Source organism: Diaphorina citri, unplaced genomic scaffold (genome assembly GCF_000475195.1).
Source record: "Diaphorina citri unplaced genomic scaffold, Diaci psyllid genome assembly version 1.1 scaffold175, whole genome shotgun sequence".
In the NCBI taxonomy this organism is placed as follows: Eukaryota; Metazoa; Arthropoda; class Insecta; order Hemiptera; family Psyllidae; genus Diaphorina; species Diaphorina citri.
In genome coordinates, this window is record NW_007377612.1 from 10538 (window position 1) to 31247 (window position 20710).

General features: G+C 34.6%; 2 protein-coding genes across 2 annotated transcripts; one reads left to right on the forward strand and one right to left on the reverse strand.

Moving 5' to 3' along the window:
* Positions 1-754: 754 nt before the first annotated feature.
* On the reverse strand, positions 755-1749 carry LOC103505446. The gene has a single exon (XM_008469776.2). It carries the CDS (start codon positions 1747-1749, stop codon positions 919-921), a length of 831 nt encoding a protein of 276 aa, XP_008467998.1. The 3' UTR covers positions 755-918.
* Positions 1750-3694: 1945 nt separating this feature from the next.
* On the forward strand, positions 3695-17393 carry LOC103505447 (putative uncharacterized protein DDB_G0282133). The gene is made up of 5 exons (XM_026820779.1): positions 3695-3787; positions 9876-12762; positions 12885-14103; positions 14358-17048; positions 17234-17393. Coding segments are annotated over exons 1-5 (6852 nt in total). The 5' UTR covers positions 3695-3785; the 3' UTR covers positions 17287-17393.
* The last annotated feature ends 3317 nt before the right edge of the window (positions 17394-20710 follow it).

Sequence of the window (20710 nt, forward strand, 5' to 3'; positions counted from 1 at the left end):
AAAGATTTTCTTTCCCTTCTATTTGTTTATTAAAAAGAAAAAAAAAAGAACATTTCCTCACTCGAAGGTATAAATTAGACACATCTTTTTCAATTTTTTTATGGGCAGAATTTCAGGCGACAAGGCGAGAAAAAGAAAAAAAAGAACATTTCCTCACTCGAAGGTATAAATTAGACACATCTTTTTCAATTTTTTTATGGGCAGAATTTCAGGCGACAAGGCGACTAAGAAATAAAAACTTTTCTGTGTTTTTCCCTTTTATTTTTTGACATTAAATTTCTATTATATTCTTGGTGTTATAGGGTAAAATTGCACGTTGTAGAGTCTGTGGCTTGTTATGGAGGAAATCGATGTCTAAAAGCAAGGTATAGAAAATAGAACATTGGTGTTAAAAATTATCGTATAGATAATTAATAAAGTCTATCTAAAACTCCAAGGAATAGGTCACTGTAATGACCGATTGACTACTGCTATACATCAGCTTGACTCTCCCTACAAGTCCAAAAACTCCTGTGTTTCATACCTAATGCTATAAAAGGTTTCAAATTCATACATCGCCAATAAAATATGCCCTGAAAAATTATAAACAAATATACAACTAAACGCATCAATCCGTCAATTCCTAAGCAAATACACACAAGGATAAATCATATTGAATTCGACAATTTTTTATTATTATTTTTTTTTTTATTAAATTTATATTTACACAACATGGAAAGGAGAAAGATGTACACAGAGAAATGAAGGGATATAATAATAACATCAGGAGAACAACATAATATTTAATAGAACTGGAAATGAAAAATAAATAGAGGTACCTATACATATGTATCGGACGAAACATACGAGATACCTTGAAGGAATTTAATTGCTGGCTGCAATAGCGGGGGACTTGAGAGTCTCCCTGCGGGCCCTTTGTCATGCCCTCTGGGATGTATGTCTTTTATGTATAAAGTTCGTTGAGGGCCCATGCTCCACTGAGCGACACGTCAACAGATTGATATAAGCTTGACGATACTCAGAGCTCATGACAACATAGATGATGGGATTAATACAGGTTGTCAGATAAATGAGCAAGTAACCACCGATATGCAACACATGAACATCATTCAGTGTTTTCGTTGTTTTGCTGATGGTGATGGGGAGATAGCAAATAACAAACGAGGAGAATATGACAAGTATCATTTTCAACAACTTCTTGTCTTTCTGTGTCATCTTGCCTGGTGTGATGTGTGTGAGGGCACTAGGTCTCCGAGGACTATTCCTTACACTACCCCCTCGCCGGAACACAGATACCACATGGGATAGCGTTGAGTTCACAGCGGATGGAATTCTCTCCTTCCTATATTTCTTCTTTTTCTGTGGTGTAGCGTTGTGGGAATGATATGCAGACATAGGAGTGGCGCTACGGGACGTCAGATCCTCATCCTCCTCGTAGTAACCATTCTCAACTCCTGATGAGGATGAAGGTTCAGCAAGCACCGAGTGGTGATAGCGGGCTATGTTAGTGTTTGTCCTCGCCAGAGGAGAGAGGAAGTGGGGGTTAGGTGTCAGACTGGACAAGGCAATGTCCGTGGAGATATCAAAGCTAGTTGTGTTCTCCATAATGGAAGAACTTTTTTCAGTCGAGTGCGAAGGACCACAGCTTGTGCCTATGGCGGAGTCATCAGTAGACACAGTAGCTTTCATGTATTTCTTTCCATAGCCAGGAGGTTTCATAGTGTCGTACTGGCCTTTGTTTGCATTCATATTTTTCAGGGACCACAGCTTGTGCCTATGGCGGAGTCATCTGTAGACACAGTAGCTTTCATGTATTTCTTTCCATAGCCAGGAGGTTTCATAGTGTCGTACTGGCCTTTGTTTGCATTCATATTTTTCAAAGTATAGGTAAATACATATCTACGAATTGGTTATTCTATTAGTAAGATTACTTAATATCTGTGACTAAGATTTCCCTCGGTACCTCGTACCTACCTGTTTTCCGTGTGGATTACGAGTTAGAAACCAATATGAGGTAGAATTCCCACATCAACCGCCATGCTTCTCAAGAAGGAACGCTTTAAACGACCACAACCCAGAGAATTTATCACCCTAACAAAGTACTTAGTACAGCTATGCAAAACGCATTACACAATAAGTTTTGTTTCAGATCCTTGTCTCCTATCAACTATTTTGTATTCCCTATTTTTTTCCTTTTTTTTTACGTCCCCCACCCTTCACTATGAGATACACATTCATCACCAGCTTACGAGGCTTAAGCATTTCAACTGTCTGAGAAAGAAGCCTATTTTTCTCTCTACAAGAGATTTATTGAGTTACAAAAATTGAATCGCAAAACTGTGCATCAGATACAGGGATACCTATGTTTTGGTTTTTGATTTTTATTATTAGTATATTCAAAATGGAAAACTGCTTTTCCAATTGTACCTATTTCATATGGTTGGTTCTTGTTTATGCATTTTACGGTCAACTGTTCAATAGATACCTAAACCGGTAAAGTTACTAGCAGCGTGCAATATTCGTTGATGAAGCTAGTAAGCTCCTCTGATTGTGTTTCCGAATCGAACCAAAGCACTAAAGAAAGGGATTTTAATATCGAAGAAAATTAGCAAAATTTCTCATCAGATGAAAAAAAAAGAAGGAAAAAGATAACGGAAAGAAGAAAGAACCAAAAAAGCAATGTAAAATAAAACCACTATCATAAGAGATATATTATTGCACATCTCTGTACGTACATAATTTTTGGAGAGATATAGAGAGGAAGAGAGGGAGAAGAAGAAAATGGAAAGTTTAGTAAAAAGAAAAGAAAAAAAGTAAAACATTTAGATGTGAACAATAAACAAGTTTAGTGCACAACATTTAAGTCCGATGGAAATGTTCAAGGTAAATCAAAACTTTTAACCCTCGATTGCATCGTTAATCAAAGTTCAGTGGCAAATTGTTTGAGAGACTTCAAAAATTAAACCAAGACTTGTGTCTGCCTTGGTACAACTTGTGTTTAGATAAGCTATAAGCCTTGCTAATGATTCCAAATACGTACCTTATATTATGTAGATCGATGGCTACCATTTTATGAAATGATAAATTAAATGCCTCAAATTATTCAGTTGTCATTTGATCTTTCGTCTCCTGTAGATATCCGAAAGTTTTTCCAGATGGCACTTTTAGTCAAGTAATACGAGTATTTCAAGATGTGAACATTTTAAGAAAAGGAAAATGTAAATGGGTCGTAAAAATATCAGCCAAAGTCTACAATAAAATAAGTTCCTTCCTGAACACGTATAAACAACGGATTAACGCTTGCTCTTCTTGTCTAGATAGAGTAAGAAGAGCATTGTCAAACATGATGTTGCTATGCCTTACAGAACTACTGATTTTACTTTTTTTGCACAACTTAAAAATTTCTGTTGATATTTCTTTATCATGAGCAAATTAAAAAAAAATCGGGAATTCGCAACATTTAAAAAACTTCAATTTTGAGTTTTAGGGTATTTCAAGATAGTAAAATAAGTTCAAATCAAAAGGCTTTGTTTAACTAATCCTTTCAACATTGTCATCAGTGAACTGGTTAAGCATTGTGCTATGTTTATAGTAAACCACCGCACCGTTTTAATTATTAATGATGGTGTTGATAATAAATGAAATTAAATTTCTGCTCTCCTGAGGCCAGCTAGTATGGCTCATTACTCAGGCATGTGACCATAACTCAAAATGTATTTCAGTGTGCGCTTAGGGCGGCAGAAACGAGTGATATATTACCACATCAAATATGTGAAATTAAAAGTATGAGAATTTTCATTTTTTCAATTTTAATTTTTACGATTTTTCTTCTAGTCGCCCAATATGTGAGTAACTCTGTTCGTGTAGAGTGTGAGACCAGTCCGCGTAAATTAGTTCTCAATGTACGAAAACGCCGTGATTTTCAAGATGATCCGTTTGCTGTGTCGAGCACTACTACGGTCAGCTCATGGATGGGAAATCTATTCAACGTAAAGTTGAATCCGTTCGGTTTGCTCAAAGATGAAATGAATTCTGTGATAAGTCATGTTCCTTTCATGGAACAGACAACCTCCACTACCATGACAACTCCATTGATGCCTCCAGATCCTCCAGATCCTCCAGCAGCACCTGACTACGGTGGAGGATTTCCTCCAAACCAAACTGACTTAGGACAAGGACCTGGAGGAATGGGAGGAGATCCAATGGGAGGAAAAGATGATCCGATGCCGAAAGATGATCCTTCACAAGAACAGCGAGAGGCAAAACAAGCTCAAGAAGAACAAGATTTATCATACCTAGTAAGAATAGAAAGTAATAATAGTCAATCATCATTTTCGTAGCGTACAAAGTCTTTTACCTTTAATTATTTTTCACCTATTTTCATGGCTTCTTTAAACTTCCGGGGAGAGTTCATAAAAAAAAGCTTTATTTAAAAACATCCCTGTTTTGTCTCACAACCCTCATTTTACTCAGCTCACACGAGCTAAAATGGTAAACTACCTAATATAGAACATTAAACAACAAAATAATCCTCCAGCAGCACCTGACTACGGTGGAGGATTTCCTCCAAACCAAACTGACTTAGGACAAGGACCTGGAGGAATGGGAGTAAACATAGCACAATGCTTAACCAGTTCACTGATGACAATGTTGAAAGGATTAGTTAAACAAAGCCTTTTGATTTGAACTTATTTTACTATCTTGAAATACCCTAAAACTCAAAATTGAAGTTTTTTAAATGTTGCGAATTCCCGATTTTTTTTTAATTTGCTCATGATAAAGAAATATCAACAGAAATTTTTAAGTTGTGCAAAAAAAGTAAAATCAGTAGTTCTGTAAGGCATAGCAACATCATGTTTGACAATGCCTCGTAAAAATTAAAATTGAAAAAATGAAAATTTTCATACTTTTAATTTCACATATTTGATGTGGTAATATATCACTCGTTTCTGCCGCCCTAAGCGCACACTGAAATACATTTTGAGTTATGGTCACATGCCTGAGTAATGAGCCATACTAGCTGGCCTCAGGAGAGCAGAAATTTAATTTCATTTATTATCAACACCATCATTAATAATTAAAACGGTGCGGTGGTTTACTACAAACATAGCACAATGCTTAACCAGTTCACTGATGACAATGTTGAAAGGATTAGTTAAACAAAGCCTTTTGATTTGGACTTATTTTACTATCTTGAAATACCCTAAAACTCAAAATATTGAACTTTTTTTTTTTTAATTTGCTCATGATGAAGAAATATCAACAGAAATTTTTAAGTTGTGCAAAAAAAGTAAAATCAGTAGTTCTGTAAGGCATAGCAACATCATGTTTGACAATGCATTAGATTTATACGAGATTGTTTCATGCTGAAATTACTAATTACCTAGTTTACGTTTTACCCAAGGGCTACAGAATGTTTGTACGCACTTCTCACAATTGAAGAACGTGTAGGTATTCCAGTAAGGTTTTTTTTTTAGGTTCGAGTAAGGTTAAAAACAAAGAATTAATAATATTGGAGTCTGTTTCTGGAAAATAATTCAAAACAGCATAGGAAGTGTAAATTTTTATTGTTGTATGCAATGTATGACAATTATGTTATAACAAACTCTTTAATCTACATCGGCCTGATCTTTGGTCATACTTAGTTCGGTGCTTGTTTGTATTTCATAATTGATTTTTTGTACACGCATAGGTAGGTATGTACCTACATCTGGTTTGGAACACGACATTTTTAAATGCTTGTTGATATATTTATTTTATCAACATTATTGCAACGTATTTGTGAAGTCTACAATAAAATAAGTTCCTTCCTGAACACGTATAAACAACGGATTAACGCTTGCTCTTCTTGTCTAGAGTAAGAAGAGCATTGTCAAACATGATGTTGCTATGCCTTACAGAACTACTGATTTTACTTTTTTTGCACAACTTAAAAATTTCTTCATTATTTTCCAGAAACAGACTCCAATATTATTAATTCTTTGTTTTTAACCTTACTCGAACCTAAAAAAAAACCTTACTGGAACACCTACACGTTCTTCAATTGTGAGAAGTGCGTAGAAACATTCTATAGCCCTTGGGTAAAACGTAAACTAGGTAATTAGTAATTTCAGCATGAAACAATCTCGTATAAATCTAACTCTTCAAAGGCTCCAAAGTACAATAATCATATAATTAAGTAATTTACTATTCCAGCTAACAAGCTCAGCCTCACAGAATCACTTTCACATTCAATGACACCTTGGGGACACATATAGGTTCGTCGTATTTTACACCATGATGTGCTTGTTCGATACTAATCTCTAGACCTACCTCACTCCGGTATACTTTTCCCAGATCAAACGTAGCTCGTATATTAAGCACGTACTTCCAAACTTTGCTACATTTTTTCTTTTTTGGGGAGAATGTTTCCAGGTTGTGTGTCCTCTGTGTTGTGTGTGTGTGGTTTGTTTTATTACCAAATGAAAATTTACTATCCTTAACACCTTACTATATCACAGGGTTGTACGATAAACCTACATTTCATGATTAGCACATTGCTACAGCCGAAAGTCTACGATGTAGGCCTGAGAAATAAGGTCTAAAATGACCCACTCTCATATTTACTCCATTCAATTTTATTGCTTTACTTTCCGTGTCCTGGAATCCTTCTATCTTCTCAAACTAAACTTTCTACCAACTGATTGGCCCATCTTTAAATCAAGAAATAAGGTCTAAAATGACCCACTCTCATATTTACTCCATTAAATTTTATTGCTTTACTTTCCGTGTCCTGGAATCCTTCTATCTTCTCAAACTAAACTTTCTACCAACTGATTGGCCCATCTTTAAATCCCAACAAAAGGAGGTTGGTAATTCTTTCATACAAATACATAACAGACTTCGCTGAGAAGTGGTGACAACTATGTAGAAAGATGTCGTAATCATAGATATTACCTATAGACAGCAATATTGGTATGAAAAACACAAAACATTTTACATTTAAATAGGTCATTTTGAAGAGGGAAGCATTTCTAACGAACTGCAAACACACTTAACTAGAATGTAGAAAGATGTCGTAATCATAGATATTACCTATGGACAGCAATATTAGTATGAAAAACACAAAACATTTTACATTTAAATAGGTCATTTTGAAGAGGGAAGCATTTCTAACGAACTGCAAACACACTTAACTAGAACGAGAAGACACGAGAGAAAACCCACTCCGAACAAAACAAACCTCTTGAAACAACACCGAAATAAACGTTATGTAACGGCGGACATTTGCAGGAAAAAGGAGTGAACTCTTAAATAAATATTTAAAAAAATCGGGTGTGATTATCACGCGACTTTCTATTACATTAAATGCCTCCTGAAATAATATTTCTTAGGGGGCCATCCGTTTGTTTCTTCTTCTTTTGAAGTAGGTATGTTTGAATTGGATTTTCAACACCTTCGAGTAGTCTATGACTTTTTTTGGACTCAGAGGAAAGGGGAACTTAAACCGGATGGATATATTCCCCAATTTTCGAATTTGAAAATTCAATCGTATTCCAATACCTACTTTCCCTACAGTGAGTAATAGAAAGTAAAAATAGCGTTCGGTCCCAAAAAATAATATACTCAAGTGCTGGAATAGAAATATATGATTCCCTTTAGACAACAAAGAGAAAAAATATATTTAAATTGCTTTAGTTTTCAAACAAGACTCAAGTGTATGAAATGATACAAGAGAGTTTTGCATTTAGGGTTTAATGCAACTTCTTTCTCAGACAGTTGAAATGCTTAAGCCTCGTAAGCTGGTGATGAATGTGTATCTCATAGTGAAGGGTGGGGGACGTAAAAAAAAAGGAAAAAAATAGGGAATACAAAATAGTTGATAGGAGACAAGGATCTGAAACAAAACTTATTGTGTAATGCGTTTTGCATAGCTGTACTAAGTACTTTGTTAGGGTGATAAATTCTCTGGGTTGTGGTCGTTTAAAGCGTTCCTTCTTGAGAAGCAAGGCGGTTGATGTGTGAATTCTACCTCATATTGGTTTCTAACTCGTAATCCACATGGAAAACAGGTAGGTACGAGGTACCGAGGGAAATTTTAGTCACAGATATTAAGTAATCTTACTAATAGAATAACCAATTCGTACATATGTATTTACCTATACTAAAATTACATTTATATAATATAGTTGTTGCAGTTGAAAATTCCAAGTCTATTTATTTGGGTCCTTTTGCTTGAAAGAGATCAAAATTAAAACTTTTCCCTTTCCAATTATTTTCTTGCTCTAAGTTCAAGAAGAAAACATTGAAAAACTAAACTTAGTACTTTGGAGATTTAGATGAACCCTGAATATCTGAAACAGGAAACTGAGTCTCGAACTTTATAAAGGAAACACTCTGTCCCAATAATTAATAAAGTAAAAAAAAAAAAAGCTGACAAAACATTTTATTTTTCAGATCCTTCCCTTGGTTATTATTTTATTAAGAGAAATACTTAAAGTGAGAAACTTTGAAATATTGATTGATGAGGGGTGAGCTTTTGTCTAGAACAATCAAATGATTTAATAAAATAAAGAGTCTTATGGCATTCACAATATGATTGAAGAAACTAGAAGTCTTCCACTACTGATAGTACCTACAAGCTCATTATTTATTATTATTTCCTTCTTTACTATTTCCTCGCAAATAAACTACCCTCTTGAAAAATAAAATGAAATTTTTTTCACTCATCACTATAAATTAAAATACTAAAAGCTCACTTGTGTCTGACGTGAGTCTAGTCTCTACAATTTAAAACAATTAAGAAAGAAAATTCTTGAAATTCCTGTCTTAAGCTTCTTTTGATGCGAAAGATAAAATTATATAAATACCTATAGGTATATTACATAAAAAACTCACACACAAAAGAGTACTGCTCTTCTACTCGTATGTACCAAGTAGTAAATAAAAGTAAACTCAGTTTAATCACATCATCTTCAAAATGAGGAACGGAGACAAGTTTCATTTTTTTTTTTTTTTTTTTTTTTTTTTTTTTTTTTTTTTTTTTTTTGGCAGAGGTACTTCAAGAGGCAATGATTTCCTTTTATTGGTGGTCTTGAAAAAAGCCTGCGAAAACAAAGAGTTACCTACTTGGAGAAAATCTGCCTCACATCTTCTTTGTTATTGAATTCTTTAGAAAGGATAAGCTACTTTTACAGAGTTTCTAAAGTACCTGCGTTTTCATTCGTGTTATTATAAGCCTTATTAATTATTTCCCGTTATATTTTACTCTGTCAGTAATGGCCAGATGGTTGCATTACTATTCTTTCTCTTTTCTAATAGGTAGTCACTAGGTATACTTTCCAGTTGGAAGAAAGTTGTAATGTTGTAAGTTTCTAACGTAAAACTCGGCTGTTAGAAGTAAGAAAAAGTAAAAAAGAAAAAAAAAAAAAATGTTAAAGGAGCCTCGTATTTAATTTTTATTGTTTCAGAAAGGAAAAAAAGCACAATTTTTTTCTGTGTTTATTTCATAATAGTTTTTATTAAAAATTGTTTCCGACTCTTTTTACTCGTAATAGTATTAAAATTATAATAAAATTCAATTTAGGAGGAAAAAAATGTGCGCTGCTTGGGAAGCAAAAATAAAGTAAAAAGAGGTCTGTTCTAAAGCACCAGTCGTATTCTGAACTACCTAGTTTATATTATTTAGGTCCCTCTAAAATGTGTCTAGGACTCTAGGCATGAAAAGAGTACACAAAAAGTAATTTAGAAAGGAAAAAGCTGTTCTTGTGAAGGATCATCTTTCGGCATCGGATCATCTTTTCCTCCCACTGGATCTCCTCCCATTCCTCCAGGTCCTTGTCCTAAGTCAGTTTGGTTTGGAGGAAATCCTCCACCGTAGTCAGGTGCTGCTGGAGGAGAATTTTCATTTTTTCAATTTTAATTTTTACGATTTTTCTTCTAGTCGCCCAATATGTGAGTAACTCTGTTCGTGTAGAGTGTGAGACCAGTCCGCGTAAATTAGTTCTCAATGTACGAAAACGCCGTGATTTTCAAGATGATCCGTTTGCTGTGTCGAGCACTACTACGGTCAGCTCATGGATGGGAAATCTATTCAACGTAAAGTTGAATCCGTTCGGTTTGCTCAAAGATGAAATGAATTCTGTGATAAGTCATGTTCCTTTCATGGAACAGACAACCTCCACTACCATGACAACTCCATTGATGCCTCCAGATCCTCCAGCAGCACCTGACTACGGTGGAGGATTTCCTCCAAACCAAACTGACTTAGGACAAGGACCTGGAGGAATGGGAGGAGATCCAATGGGAGGAAAAGATGATCCGATGCCGAAAGATGATCCTTCACAAGAACAGAGAGAGGCAAAACAAGCTCAAGAAGAACAAGAGGCCGAAGAAGCACAGCAAGCTCAACAACAAGAGGAGGAAGAGAAAGCTATTGATCAGAAAGCAGATGAAAAGGCCAAAGCTCTTGCATCAAAATATATTCAACTGATATTACAAAAACAGAAGCAACAAAAAGCTCTTCAACAGAAGTTGCAAACTACTCCAAGTCCTCCTGCTGCTGCTCCACAGCAGAATGTCGTTCAACCCTATCCTTATGCAGCTCTAGCACCTCAGCTGCCCTATGAGTACCCTGTGCCAGCTTATGCTCCTCCTATGGCAGTACAAGTACCTCCTGTGGAACCTTACGCACCTGTTGCGTTACCACAAGCTCCAATGGTTCAACCTGTACAGCCATACCCTGTAGCACCAAGGCTGCCCCCGGTTCAAGACGTTCGTAGACCTCTTTATGGTCAACAATATAATATGATGCCAATGCCTATGGCTCCACCTCCACCACCACCACCTCCTCCCCCACCTCCCCCTTTGTATCCTCCCCCTTATGCACCTCCACCTATAGATTACTATCCACCTCCTGGACCTCCAATGCCACCTTACCCTCCTCCTCCTCCTCCTCCTATGCCACCTGCATATCCTCCAATGATGGGAAACCCTATGCCCTACAATATGAGGCGTTATAATAACTATTACTGTGGAGGGATGAGAAAAAAACGTGAAATTTCAAGAGACAACTTACCTCAAGAGATGGATAAAAATAATTTCAGAAGAATGTACAGTGGTGGACCCCAATATTATGATCCCAGAAGATATTTTTACAACCCTTCCCTCTATCAGTATTATCAACAACCTCGATATGATGGTGCTGCAGGATATTATCAGCAGCAATCATATAATAACTACTATTATCCTAGATATTACAATCCTTATAGTCAATACTATACTCAACCTTATGACTTATACTTCAGAAATGACCGATATCAAATACCACCCGGGTACTTTCCTGACCCTTATGGTGACTTACAGAACTATGACTTTAGAAAACCTTATGACCCTAATGATGACCCTAGACCATATGATTCACGAGCCAATTTTGACTATAACAGAAGGAAATTTTATGGAGATCCTGGAAACGATGATATGAGAAGAGATAACAGATTTGCTGATGATAATTATAGGTATCGCGATAATGATGGCCCTGGAGATCCTGATAGAGATCCCGATAATTATAGATTCCGAGGAGGCAATAATGACCCCCGAGCAGATGACAATAGATATTCGTATGATAGGTATCGTAATCGCAATGATAATTCACCAAATGGAGGAAGAGATGGTTACTATCAAAATGGAATAAACAAGAGAAACGCTGACCCCATTAGGAGACAAGATAATTTTGCTGATCGACCTTCTGGGGGTAATTTTGAACCTGATAGACACTATTTTCAGAATTATGACACCGTTGAACCAGAAAATGGTAATAATGGACGAGTCAATTATAACAACGATGGCCTTAGAAAAGAAGCACAATCAAGACAATATAGGAATGACGATAATATCAATAACAATAAGGGCATGTTAAATAATAGGGGACAGTACTCTTCTGAAAACCAAAATGACCAGCATTTGGATGGTCAAAATAAAATGAAAATTTATCCATTAAATAACGGGATAAAAATAAATAATCTAGATAATTTTCAAAATTTAAATGGTGAATACAATTATAATGATAATAACTTCAAAAACAAAAATAATAATGTTGGATTAAATAAAAATAATGCCGATTATATGGATAATAATAATAACAATATTGATAATAGAAATTATGATATAACGTATCGAGACCATGGAAATCAGGCCAATAACAATATAAATAACAAACAAGGTGTGTCAGATAATGAAAATAATTTCAATCCGAATATTGAAACTCCTAAAGTTAACCAGAATAAAATGAATAACGCAGGCTACCAAAATGATGGTGGTAACCAAGATACATTCAGAAATGCCAATAATCAAGAAGTTGACGACAACAACAATAATGATAACAATCAAATCCAAAACAATCAGTTGAACCAAAACCAAAATATTGTCAACAATATTCTAAATCAGGAACAAGTCACACCGCACAATATTTTGAACAATTTTCCGAAACAAAATGCCATTCAAAATCAGTTGGATGTAAACGTAAATAACCCAAATCAAATGAACAATTTGTTAACAAATGCCATAGATCAGAACCATTTAGGGAATGCTAACTATGATGATAAAATCAACAACAATAATAATAACAACAATCCTAACTTGGTTCAAAATGATAATAACCAATTCAATATTCCTAATAATGAAAATATACAGACTGTGACTTACAGTAATAATGTGCAGCAAATTGGATCAAACCAAATCAATCAGGGGTATCAACAAAATCTCCAATCGTATCTGAATGGTAACATAATATTCCTAATAATGAAAATATACAGACTGTAACTTACAGTAATAATGTGCAGCAAATTGGATCAAACCAAATCAATCAGGGGTATCAACAAAATCTCCAATCGTATCTGAATGGTAACAATGAAAATTTTCTTTCGACGAATATTAACAATGATCAAAATATGAATGATTTCTTAAAAATGTCTCCTACCTACTCTCAGTTGAGTCAGACATTCATACAAGACAATAATCCAGGTAATCCAAATGCGAATTCGCCTTTTTTAAGCAATACGGTAACTGATGTGCAACAACAAAATAGTATCCAAAGCAATCAAGCATTCAATAATAACCCAATAAATAGTCCAAATCAAGGGCAATACAATTCTGTATCCAATAATCAAAATCAAGGCTTAAACAATCAAGCCATTAATAATCCTACAAACAATCAAAATCAAGGAATAAACAATCAAAACCAAGGTTTAAATAATTTGAATAGAGGCATAAATAACCAAAATCCAGGACTGAACAATCAAGCCTTGAATAATCCTCCAAATAACCAAAATCAGGTAATTAATAATCAAAACAGAGGATTCAACAATCCATTGCTTAATAATCAAAATGCCGGCTTAAATATTCAAAATCAAGCAGTGAACAATCAAGTTTTTAATAATCCTGCAAATAATCAAATGTTAAACAATCAAAATAGAGGATTAAGTAATCAGATGTTAAATAACAAAAATGTAGGCCTAAATAATCAAATTCAAGGGTCCAACAATCAAATATTCAATAATCCAAACAACATTCAAAATCAAGGACTGATAGCTCAAAACTTGAACAACCCAAACAATAATATAAATCAAGTAGCAAACAATCAAGCCATGAATAACCAAAACCAGGTATTCAATAATCAAAATCCAGGAACCAATAATCAGGCCCTAAACAACCTAAATAATAATCAAAATCAAATTCTAAACAATCAAGGATTAAGCAATCAGGGTTTGATCAATCAAAATCAACTACCAAATAATCAAGTATTGAATAATCAAAATCAAGTATTAAACAACCAAGCATTGAATAATCAAAATCAAGGAATTAACAATCAAGCCTTGAACAACCCAAATAATAATCAAAATCAAATACCAAACAATCAAGCTGTGAATAATCAAAATCAAGGATTAAACAATCAAGCATTGAATAATCAAAACCAAGGAGTTAACAATCAAGCCTTGAACAACCCAAATAATAATCAAATACCAAACAATCAAGCTGTGAATAATCAAAATCAAGGATTAAACAATCAAGCATTGAATAATCAAAACCAAGGAGTTAACAATCAAGCCTTGAACAACCCAAATAATAATCAAAATCAATTAGTAAATAATCAAGGATTGAATAATCAAAATCAAGCATTAAACAACCAAGCCTTGAACAACCTCAATAATCAAAATCAAATGCCAAACAATCAAGCTGTGAATAATCAAAATCAATTATTAAATAATCAAGCCTTGAATAATCCAAATAATAATCAAAATCAATTATTAAACAATCAGGCATTGAGTAATCAAAACCAAGGATCTAATAATCAAAATCAAGGGTTAAAAATAATAATCAAAATCAAATACCAAACAATCAAGCTGTGAATAATCAAAATCAAGGATTAAACAATCAAGTATTGAATAATCAAAACCAAGGAATTAACAATCAAGCCTTGAACAACCCAAATAATAATCAAAATCAATTATTAAATAATCAAGGATTGAATAATCAAAATCAAGCATTAAACAACCAAGCCTTGAACAACCCCAATAATCAAAATCAAATACCAAACAATCAAGCTGTGAATAATCAAAATCAATTATTAAATAATCAAGCCTTGAACAATCCAAATAATAATCAAAATCAATTATTAAACAATCAGGCATTGAGTAATCAAAACCAAGGATCTAATAATCAAAATCAAGGGTTAAATAATCAAAATCAAGCATTGAACAATCAAAATCAAGGATTAAATACCCAAGCGGGGAACAGCCCAAATCAAAATCAAGTAGTAAACAATCAGCCATTGAATGATCAAAATCAAGGAAACAATCAGATAGCATTTAATCCAACTACAAATTTGAACCTTATTCTGCAATCTTCTGATATACCAACACAGAGCAATCAAATGTATTTGCAACAAAATGGTTTATCTAATCCTGATGATACATTTCAAACTCTACCGATCTCCCAAGTAAAACTCCATAACCCCACAAACCTGAATCTAAATGATGCAACTTTCGGAACAGTTGGTATTGTTACCACTCAATCACTTTCTAACAATAATAATTTAGATTCCACGACGGTTTCTTTAAACATACCTGCGATGTCAAACTTTGACTTGAACATAGGAGCTCAAAATGAGACTCTTATTTCTTCTAACATTTTCATGACCAAGTCAGTAAATGACTTACCATCAACGGTCATTAATACCAACAATAATAACTATTTGCCAGACACTGGAATAAGTAATATGAATGACGATGTTAGTATTTTAACTACAATAGTTATGCCGAGTTCAAAATATATCCTAGGGAATATAGCTTTAAATACAACACCTTTTAACAATGACTCTCCTAAAACTGATCTCAATGTGCCCCCTATGCTTTTAAGTTCTAACACGACTCAGCCAATGCTAACATCCTCTATATCTGGAACATCAAGTTTGGTATCGTCATTGAATATGCAATCTTCCATTCCAATATCACAGACTGCAATGACATCAGCACCTGTGTTGTCTACAGGTAGTACCGTTAGAACTAGCATTCTCATTACAAGACTAACTAGTAGACTGACAATCGCCTCTACAACTACAAGAAACACATTTGTATTTACAACTGGCACAACAACAACATCAGCAACTTTAGTCAGTCAGCAGCCCCAGTCTATAGCCCAGACCACCCAGATGACTTCAACAGTTCAACAACCAGCTACTACTCATTTGACTCTGACCACATTAAATAATAACGGTTTAACAAGTCCTTCATCATCTTCAAATTCTATTCCACTCACAATTAATGTCTATGCGTCAATAACGTCTATTTCTCCAGGAGCTATGAGTTCTGTAACATATCCTAGTTCAATTTCAACGTCAGACTCAATCCCGACTCTATTCTCATCAGACTCAGTCTCAACCACGACTGATTTTTTCAAACTTTTATCATCATCCTCTACTCCACTTTTATCTTCCAGTAATCCTCCTGATAATTCCCAATCTTCGTGTACTCCAAGTGATATTATGGATTGCACCAAGACATTTTCAACAAGTCTATCATGCACAGGTCCAGATGTATTTTCTAGTATAACAACCAATCCTTCGTTACCTGCAGCCATTGAATCCTCAAGTACACTTTCTAAACTTGCTCCGAAAATTTCTTCTATTCAAATAGCAAAATCCTCTTCCATTAATTCCCCAACTCCAATTTCATCATTATCCCCACTTGTATCTACATTGTATTTTTCGACCGTGGACGCCTCGACCACTATTCCTTCTCTGGGTGCTTCTTCTTTATCTTCTACAATTCAAGTTTCGGAATCAAGTTCCAATTTCAATATTCCACTTGTATCTACATTGTATTTTTCGACTTTGGACGCCTCGACCACTATTCCTTCTCTGGGTGCTTCTTCTTTATCTTCTACAATTCAAGTTTCGGAATCAAGTTCCAATTTCAATATGATACCAGTCCCTATTATTCTTCCCGATAAAACGATAACCAAGCAGTTCAATGATAATGACCCTGTAGTCTCCCCAATTTCCACAAGAACTCCAACAGATGTAAGTTTTTCTTATATGTCATCCTCAGACATGACTTACACGTCTCCTATACTTATTGATCAAAATACAGAAGCAAGTAGTATACCAACAGTAAGCATCACTTCTATGAAACAAAGTAATGATGATAGTATAAAATCAAATTCTGTCCCCAAAAACAGTATTCTCTTTGCCACCCAGAAACAAAATGAAGTGTCAGAGGATGTCATTAATCAATCTTTATTCACACTTCGAGTGACTTCATCAAAAGTAGGGCAGAAACGGAGTCCTTCAGAAACGGAAAAATTATCCTATGCTCCCATTTCACAAATTTACTACTACAAGCCGCTAGAGATTCCATCGGTGTCTAAAACATACAGATTTCCCCCAGTTGGTTATCCTTGGTATTATCAGTATCTTTCTTATTTTAGACATTTCTGGCCACAACCTTACTACATACTGCAACCTATTAATAACTATTTCCTCCCAGAAAAATGTTTACGTGAAAATTGTGAACCAGTAATTCCCACTACAGAAAAATCTTTCTTGAATCTAAAACATACAGATTTCCCCCAGTTGGTTATCCTTGGTATTATCAGTATCTTTCTTATTTTAGGCATTTCTGGCCACAACCTTACTACATACTACAACCTATTAATAACTATTTCCTCCCAGAAAAATGTTTACGTGAAAATTGTGAACCAGTAATTCCCACTACAGAAAAATCTTTCTTGAAAAAACTATTATTTTGGTAATTTATTAATTACCTACAATATGTTTTGTTTTATTCTACCTTTCTTGGATATTGTATATTATATTTATTTTATAAAAATAAAAACGTTATCTAATTATACAGACCGAATATCAGTTGTTTTGCTCAGGTATGCTCATTTTAGCTGAAATAAAATTTGTTAGATATGGCTTTCATAAGAAAGGAAACAGGACATACTGAATCATTAAGTCAGATACGAGATCACATTGATGAAAAAAAATCGTAGCATTTTATTCTCTAATCCTCGTTTCGTCGTGTTACATACATCACATTTACCGTTTGCCTTGCTTAAGAAAATAAACGTTCTTAGAACAATCAACGACCAATGGTCGTCAATCTCTAGATTTCATACAAGCAAAGCTCTACTAGTGACAGTAGCCTTGGAGGCTTTTAATAAATAACCGTCTGGCCAGAACCTTAATGACTTTTTTTCTGAATCATTAGCCAGGGTTTTTGTTTCTAAGCATGAAAAACAAGAGAGACGTTCCTACTTCCTCTGTTTCACTCACTTTCTTTTCGAGACGAAAATTTCATGATTGTAGGTGGTGTTTCAAAATGTGTCGGATTTTATTGAGTTTTTATTGAATATTGTTGCTGAAAATTCACTCGTATAACAATCTGATTTTTTCTTTTTTTAATAAGTTATTCTTTAGAGGTCATTAATTACCTGACCTATTATACCTACACAAATTCTGTGTCGGTTATTATTTAAAATCTAGCGGATGTGGTAGTGGATGTAACAAATTTACCTATTAAAACTATTGCAGAATAAAAATCTACAACTTTATGAAAGAAATATGTAATCGCATTCAATGGAATAGGTACTCGTGAGACCAAAAGTTCCCAAAGTGATGATACCATTTTTCACGTAGGTGTTTCATCTTTCACGTATGAACTACGTAGACAAATGGGGCCAGGGTGAGATTTACAATATTTTAGTTCAATTGATTGCTGTCTGTGTGTGTGTGTGTGTGTCTGTCTGTAAACAAAATATCTCGAGAACAGTAAGAGCTAGAGACTTGAAATTTGGTATGTAGATGTCAAATGTGACAAGGATGCGACATAAAACTTTTGGTTAAGACCGGTGCAACGCTTGGCGGCATTTTACCGCTTTTTGGCGGTTTTCGGTGTAATTTAACAATATCTCGGGAACGGTATGAGCTAGAGACTTGAAATTTGGTATGTAGTTCACAAATGTGACAAGGATGCAACACAAAACGTTTGGTTGAGATAGGTGCTTCAGTTGGCGGTAAATTGACCGCTTTTGGACAGATTGCGACCGTTTTTTGGCGGTTTTCAGCTATACCGACTAAACGGTTAGAGATATTGTAAAAGTTAGGGTAAAAGAACACTCAAATAAGCATCATCTCAAATATACATCGTCACTATAGCTGAAAACCGCCAAAAAACGGTCGAAACCCGCTAAAAAGCGGTCAAAATACCGCCAACCGCAGCACCTATCTCAACCAAAGTTTTTTTTTTTTTTTTTTGAAAAGCCAAGGTTATTTTTTAAGAACTTATGAGTGGATTTTTTTTCCTTTGACATTCATTGCTCGAGAGATAAGCGGAACAAAATTTATGGAAAGCCTGGTAGGTGTAAAATACGGAGTATTTGGCTGACTTTTCTACCCTGCTATTTGGAACAAGAAATCTAGAAATATGGAACATTTTGTAAAGGGTAATCCTGAAATTTCCAACAAGTTCTCACTACACACATATTTTATAAGCTACCTACTCTGTTTATTTTGAATTTATAGCTATGATTTTAGGTCTACACAGTATAAATACATACGTACCTATACTAAATATTCCCTATTTCTTCCTAAACCTTCCGCAGTTGATAAAATGCGGTGTCACAAGGGAAGTATTCAAAAGTTTTCCAAATAAGCAGCTTAAAGTAAAATAGCAATAATTTTGAACTTTAAAATGCTACCTTCAACTAATAAAGTACAAGAATACTTGACACCTCTATTTTATCTCGATTTCACAAGGGTAGGTATAGAGAACATTGTAAAAGTAAAACCAAACTTTACTACTTTATGGCAATCCTTTAATACTTTACACTAATACGTAACTTGGGATGATGGGCTTTCCAAGGGTAATGAGATTTCATTGAGAAAAACCTCTAGGTCTTGGAATTAATTATAATTAAGAAGCAAAGCTTAACAAGCATGCATAAGGAAACACCTACCCTCAACCCTTACTCCTTCTCCTTCCTCTTCTACCTATATGTACAAAATTAGGCTGAGAAAAAAGGATGCAAGTTTCGACGGAAAGGATTAGGCTCCGGAAAAACTTTAAATACCATCAAATATTTAACACACAGGTTTCTATAACATCTTCCCATCTCAGACTTCCCAAGACTCTTAACATTAGAAACTTTTGAAAAATCCACGCCGCTGTGAACTGTGAATAATTGGAATGAATATTTGATAACTTTCTGTCTTGAAGGAAGAGGAGAAATAAACAAGTTGTGTCTTCTGTACCTGTACCAGCCTATGAAGAAAATGTATGTCCCACGATAAAAGATGTGGATCTGGAATTGTATGAACGCCTGAATATGAATTTGAGTATGCAATGTGAAACGGAAAGTTATTTTCCTATTTAAATTTATTCTCGTTTATTTATTTTATGCAATTCATAATATGTGAAGTCTTTCATGGGTATTGTAGATCTACTTAGTACCGTATAAATTTTACTATAAGAACTTGGAAATTTTATCGAACTGAAATTTGATAAAATTACTGTAAGAACAGTATTTTCCACAATCCACATGCTCAAACATTTCGTATATTTAAATAAACCCGAAAATTAATTCAATACGCAAAAAATTAAATCGTAAATAAAAATTAATGTTCCCAAGTTTCGTATTTTTTATATACCTATCTATACATATAATTTAGGTAGACAGGGTGCGCCAGAAAAACACTCACAACGGCTCAGGGTAGGTAGATCTCATCATTTCCAACAAGCATCATGTCTGTTTTTCAGGTAGTCAAGTGATTGTTTTTCCGGGAAGGACGTGAGTTAAAAAGGCGAAAAAGGTCCCATTCTGATCCTTGAATAAAGCGCAAGTTTTCCTGAAAGATGGAGACCTGGGCTCCATAATTTTTTCGGACAAAAAACGCGCGTTTTGTAACCTAAAAATCGGACATAACAAGATAAATCTTTTTTGAACTTGAAAAAAGACATCAAACCTGAACTTTGGAAATCGGAGATCAGGTCTATTCGGATCAAAATTTTGTGCTCTGGCTCGTGGTTTTAACAAAAACAGTTCCCAGTCGAGCTTCTATTAGTGATTAGTCTGTACTTCTATTAGTCTGTACTAACTAGCGATTTCTCTCTTTCTTTAGCTTTTCAAGACACATTTCTTACACTACAATTCAGGAGTGCCCCCTGTCAAAGTA